The sequence below is a fragment of the Perognathus longimembris genome, chromosome 14 (genome assembly GCF_023159225.1).
Source record: "Perognathus longimembris pacificus isolate PPM17 chromosome 14, ASM2315922v1, whole genome shotgun sequence".
NCBI classification, from domain to species: Eukaryota; Metazoa; Chordata; class Mammalia; order Rodentia; family Heteromyidae; genus Perognathus; species Perognathus longimembris.
Window position 1 is genome coordinate 15,176,929 of NC_063174.1, and position 6,619 is coordinate 15,183,547.

The following is a 6,619-nucleotide window of genomic DNA, read 5'->3' on the forward strand; positions in this document are numbered from 1 at the left end:
TTAATTTGATAGCAAGTGTCTTATTTCAGGCCAGGGATGAGCTACTTGCATCTATGTAAATATGCATATAATCTTTGAACTTATTTGCCTAAAGAGAAGCTAACATGGGTTTAGGGAATCTTTTTTCCTGAACTCGCATCTCACCAATCTGGAATAGATGTCCCTGTTTTGCTTGCCTCTAGAGTAGTATATTTTTAAAATGTCACTTGTTTATAGAATTAATCTCTCATTTTCTGTTTTTTTCCACTGGCCCAAATGCCTTTGTAGCTATGAATTTTATATTACTTATACATAGTGCCTTATGCAGCCTCTAGAAGAGAATAGATATTTAAAAGTCATCTCTTAAATAAACCAGTGGAATGATTTCTATACTCCGATCTGCATACAAGTGTTATTCAAGCAAGGAGAAGAATATTAATGAAGTGTTTGGATGCTAACACTCTTTTTGTTTTGTACTTTCTCTGACAGGCTCTTAAATCTGATCTACAATGGAAAAATTCCTTTTTTACCTGTTTTTCATTGGCATCGCAGTGAGAGCTCAGATCTGTCCAAAACGTTGTGTCTGTCAGATTTTGTCTCCTAATCTTGCAACCCTTTGTGCCAAGAAAGGGCTTCTATTTGTTCCACCAAACATTGATAGAAGAACTGTGGAACTGCGGTTGGCAGATAATTTTGTTACAAATATCAAAAGGAAAGATTTTGCTAATATGACCAGCTTGGTAGACCTGACTCTATCCAGGAATACAATAAGTTTTATTACACCTCATGCTTTTGCTGATCTACGCAATTTGAGGGCTTTGCATTTGAATAGCAACAGATTGACTAAAATTACAAATGATATGTTCAGTGGGCTTTCCAATCTCCATCATTTGATACTGAACAACAATCAGCTGACTTTAATTTCTTCTACTGCTTTTGATGATGTCTTTGCTCTGGAGGAGCTGGACCTGTCTTATAACAATCTGGAAACAATTCCTTGGGATGCTGTTGAGAAGATGGTTAGCTTGCATACTCTGAGTTTGGATCACAATATGATTGATAACATTCCTAAGGGGACTTTTTCCCACTTGCACAAGATGACTCGGCTAGATGTAACATCAAACAAATTGCAGAAGCTACCACCTGACCCCCTCTTTCAGAGAGCTCAGGTACTAGCAACCTCAGGAATCATCAGCCCATCTACTTTTGCATTGAGTTTTGGTGGAAACCCCTTGCATTGCAATTGTGAGTTGCTGTGGCTGAGGCGTCTGTCCAGAGAAGATGACCTAGAGACCTGTGCTTCTCCTGCACTTTTAACTGGCCGCTATTTTTGGTCAATTCCTGAGGAAGAGTTTCTGTGTGAGCCTCCACTCATTACTCGTCATACACACGAGATGAGAGTCCTGGAAGGTCAAAGGGCAACATTAAGGTGCAAAGCAAGAGGAGACCCTGAACCTGCAATTCACTGGATTTCCCCTGAAGGCAAGCTTATTTCCAATGCTACGAGGTCTCTGGTATATGATAACGGAACACTGGACATTTTGATAACAACTGTGAAGGATACAGGTGCTTTTACCTGTATTGCTTCCAATCCTGCAGGAGAAGCAACACAAACAGTGGATCTGCATATAATTAAGCTCCCTCACCTACTCAACAGTACTAACCACATCCATGAGCCTGATCCTGGTTCTTCGGATATCTCAACTTCTACTAAGTCCGGTTCTAATGCAAGCAGCAGCAATGGTGATACTAAAATGAGTCAAGATAAAATTGTGGTGGCAGAAGCAACTTCATCTACAGCACTACTCAAATTTAATTTTCAAAGAAATATTCCTGGAATACGGATGTTTCAAATCCAGTACAATGGTACTTATGATGACACCCTTGTTTACAGGTAAGCAAAATTAAGCATACCTATCTGTGTACTTCCTTGTACAAATAAGTGTAGGGTTTTGTTTATGCAGTAGCAAATTTATATGAAATCGGCAGTGCTGTTCTGTGTTGTAATAATACTGTTCAAAATTTTAAAGTATAAAATCAAATGCCTGTAAAATGGAGAATGCATAAGGGGAAATGTTTTGAATGGTATTGTATTAACTGAGCTGATATTGAATATTGAATATTGTGCTTACTCTTTCATCTCACCTAAGAGATGTGACTATCAGAGAACAAGAATGATTTGATTTAAAAATTCAAAAACATACCAGAACTTACACATCCACACGAGTGTTCTTTCCTTCAAGGAAGTCACGTTGGGAAGGCTATTCCATTATCCCAATGATGCTGTCATTGCTCAAAGCACTTTTGGAATTATCTTTAGAACCTTCGTGATTCTATTTTGAATATCCTCAGTGGTGGCAAATCTTCGTCTTTTGAGGGTGAATTTGAATTTTGGAAACAAGCAAAAGCCTTTTGGATTCAAGTCTTGTGAACAAGGTGGGTGATCAAGATGGATATTGCCATTTTTGGTCAAAATAGGATGTAACTATAAAATAATGAGACTGATTTTTTGAGTGTTTGCCTAATGTGTATGAGTGTCTCATGTGCCCTGGTTCATAAGACAGTTCCAAAGATAAAGTCTATGAATATTTTGAGCAGTGGAAGTATCACTGGAATTAAGAATGTCATGTCCGGGTGAGGGGCAATGATGAAGTATTTGCATGTACTAAGGAAATTCTGGTATGTTTTTGTAAAGTTCAGCCTCATTGATTTATAGTCACATCTTGACTGATTTCACTTAGACATATACATGTTTACTCCTTCATATAATGTCACTTGTGATAGATTATTATTGTCCTAGAAAATAATGCAAAAATAATTTTGAATTTTATTCTGCGTTCCATCAATACTTTTTCAGAAGTTAGGTTGTTTTAGTACTGTACATTGGTTGAATTCTTGAAGATATGGTTTTCATTCATGGATAGAAATGATAGTATTTTTAAAAAATAATCATGGATTGTTGGGAAAAACAAAGCTATTTAAATTAGCCATACATTTTATCATAGGCAAGTTTCTACCTAATTTATTCATCTTTAAGAAGAAGAAAATAGACTAAATGATTTCTAGTATGACTTTCAGCACTAAATGGATAAAGAGATACAGCATGAAACATAAAGCCTAAAGTTATTTCAGTCCTAACAGGCCATTTTTCTAATTTATGGATTAGTTAACAATTTGAAAGTTGCTGATTTCTACCCTCTATACTTTAAGTATTAGCTCTCTGAAACTTACCAAATTTTATGTCCTAAATACCCAGGTTTTAATCCTATAGTCATGAATAAATTATCTTAGATCTTAAAGGAATTGCTTGAATACTTGAATCTAATGTTTAATATCTGTGAGATAATCATAAGCCCTATCTCATGAGATTTTTGTAAATACTAAATCTAATATAGATTGAATGCTTAATAATGTCTGGAATTTATTGAACACTTACTAAGTTGCAGGAATTTCAATCTCAAATAGCTATTCTTGCCTGAAAATGTTCTTACACACCTAAAGAACATTTACTCCGATTAGTATTGTCAATTCAGCACTCACTTTTAGTCACAAGCCTTTCTTTATTTTCTAAATTAATTTTATTGTAAGTCATATTTAATTACATATTTGGAAAGAAGTTAGAAAAGAAGAGTTATTTACCCAAATCTTCCCAAGGTAATAGATTCAGGACAGTCTGTAAAATTCCTCTCAAAAGTTAGAGAATGTCTTTTGATAGAAATGTTCCACCAGTATCAGTGTATAAGGGATTCAACAATCTTAGTGCTCTGGGATAGACTCACATGTGAACATAGTTCTCATTTAAAGATTAAAACATGTTGAGGTTAATAAACTAAAATAGTTTTATATTTGTAAATGACCTTAATTTTAAAACATGGATTTCATAGGTACAATTCCATAGCAACTTATCACTGATCTGGAAAGTAAGTTCTCAGAACTGCATTTTCATTCTTCTTTCTAATGTGATTGTCAGTGTCTTCTCTTTCCTCAAATTGGCTTTTCATCACAGAGGTGTTGTGAGTGCTAACTAGATTTGTTTAGTAGTCAGATAATGACACAGTCATACCTTTCAAAAGCAATTTGTCATAAATGATTTTTTTAAACAATGGCTTTTATTAGGAGTTCTGCTTTGCCAAGCAGTGTAATTAGTAAGCTTGTCAAGGCATGGCACAGACACCATTAATATAACGCAGACTCTAACAATGACTTCTAGCCATTGTAACTGAGTAGCTATAAGATTAGATCATTTCCCATATTTCATATCAGTTATTAATGTGCTTATCTTAATGAGTTCTGAGCGAGTGAGAACTAAAGTCAAAATGACATTGAATCCGTTTTGTGTTGCTTAAAATATTAACCCAAATTCTGTTGTCCTCCAGAATGATACCTCCCACGAGCAAAACGTTTCTGGTCAATAACCTGGCGGCTGGAACTATGTATGACTTGTGTGTCTTGGCCATATATGATGATGGCATCACGTCCCTCACTGCTACAAGAGTCGTGGGATGCATCCAGTTTACCACCGAGCAGGATTATGTGCGTTGCCATTTCATGCAGTCCCAGTTTCTGGGAGGCACCATGATTATAATTATTGGTGGAATAATTGTAGCGTCTGTGCTGGTTTTCATCATCATTCTCATGATCCGGTATAAGGTTTGTAACCATAATGGGCAACACAAAGTCACTAAGGTGAGCAATGTTTATTCTCAAACTAATGGGGCGCAAATACAAGGCTGCAGTGTCACGCTGCCCCAATCTCTGTCCAAACAAGCTGTGGGGCATGAAGACAATGCCCAGTGTTGTAAAATTGCCAATGACAATGTGATTCAATCTTCAGAAACTTGTTCGAGTCAGGACTCTTCTACCACTACCTCTGCTTTGCCTCCTACCTGGACTTCAAGCACGTCTGTGTCCCAAAAGCAGAAAAGAAAGACTGGCACCAAGCCAAGTACTGAACCACAGAATGAAGCTGTCACAAATGTCGAGTCCCAAAACACTAACAGGAACAACTCAACTGCCTTGCAGTTAGCTAGCCGTCCTCCCGATTCAGTCACAGAGGGGCCCACATCTAAAAGAGCACACAGCAAGCCAAGTAAGTTTCTCACATTGCCTGCTGAGAGATCCAGAGCAAGGCACAGGTACTCCCTGAATGGAGAAGTAAAGGAATACTCTCATTGTGGTAACTCACACAGCACATGGGAACTGTGTCCTAAAAGAAGCATGTCTATGAATGGGATGTCACTTCCATCTTATGTTTCTGATTGTCATAGTGGAAAAGCAGCCCTTTCAAATTCTGAGTGCATACTGGAAAGCTCCGTGTAATCAATTATTGCTTTTACATTAAATTTTTTTTTGAAAATCCACATAGGAAATTGGAATTTGGATATCCAGTCTTGTCTCTGTGAAAATTTGGTAGTCAAAGTCAGGTTGTATATATGCCTTCTAGTACATTTATAGTTAAATTCCATATGTATCCATGTTGTATCTATCTTTATATAAACATAGAGATAGATAAATATGAAGTTGACATAGATACAAGAGTATTAAGGGGAAAAAAATGTGTGAGTTGGTACCAGTGCCTTCCCTATTCTAAGACCAGCTTTCAGCTTCTGAAAACAGCAAATTGCAAAATGGATGTTATCACAGGGAATAAAATACCTTGAATAAAAAATGGTATTTCTCCCAGTTTTATAAAAAGACATCTTATGGACAATAGATATTTTTAATGAAGAAATTACATGGCTCTGTGTGTGTGTGTATGTGTGTGTGTGTGAGAGAGGGGGGGGAGAGAAAGAGAGAGAGCTCTGCTGAAATATATTTGAAGTTAAATGATGAATAAGATGTACTGACAATGTTAAAAGTAAGTCACCTTCTAAACAAAATTCTAGGTTCAGCTCCTTAAAATTCGAAGAGATTTTCCTCCCATCATACAGCTTTTTCAATGGGAGAATAAAGTGTATTTACTTGTGTACTTGTCAAAACTGAGATCAAATTTGGGTCACTGGCCACAATCACATATATACAGGGGAGCAAGAAGGTGTTGTCATACATTCAACATGTATTTACTGAACAAATATATTATTTATTCACCCAGAGACTGTTTAAGAGGGAGGCAAACATATAGTCCTGCCTTTATAAGAAGCATATTTATTTTGTATCAAAAATGGAAATAGAGGGTTGCAATAGAATAGTCAACACATTTGTAAGAAAATTTGCAACTTTGTGAGAATACATCATTTTTTAAATGAAGAAATTTTAAAGTTAATCATAAAGTTGGTCCTTGATAAAAAAAATCTTGGAAATTCAGTGAAAATCAAATGTAGACATAATTGTTTCTATCTTCCTGTTTACTTTAAATCAATTTACATAGTAACATGACAAATTTTCATTATAGGGATATGACGGTTTGACTTGGCTCTTGTTTTGCTTTATTTCTCTTTTTGTTTAAGGTTATGCTTTATATGAGTTTGAGTGTCCATCACACAAGAAGGTGACAATTAGCCACACCCTAATAATGTATATTTTATTGCTTTATGTATTCCCTGGGAAATACATAAGCAGAAATTGATGACTAACTCCTTGAAATGATTGAGAATAAAACAACTAACACATATGATGACTGTCCAATCTTATTTCCCTCTAT

The 6,619-nt window shown here is 35.9% G+C and overlaps 1 protein-coding gene across 1 annotated transcript in view; it reads left to right on the plus strand.

Annotated features, from left to right (window-relative positions):
- The window catches only part of Lrfn5 (leucine rich repeat and fibronectin type III domain containing 5), a 245,242-nt gene extending 240,810 nt beyond the window's left edge, over positions 1–4,432 (plus strand). Inside the window, exons 4-6 of the mRNA XM_048362461.1 lie at positions 469–1,873; positions 2,300–2,415; positions 4,356–4,432. Of these exons, the coding sequence (XP_048218418.1) occupies positions 489–1,873; positions 2,300–2,321 (1,407 nt within the window). The 5' untranslated portion in view covers positions 469–488 and the 3' untranslated portion in view covers positions 2,322–2,415; positions 4,356–4,432. The remainder of the gene's footprint in view (positions 1–468; positions 1,874–2,299; positions 2,416–4,355) is intronic.
- Positions 4,433–6,619: the final 2,187 nt, after the last annotated feature.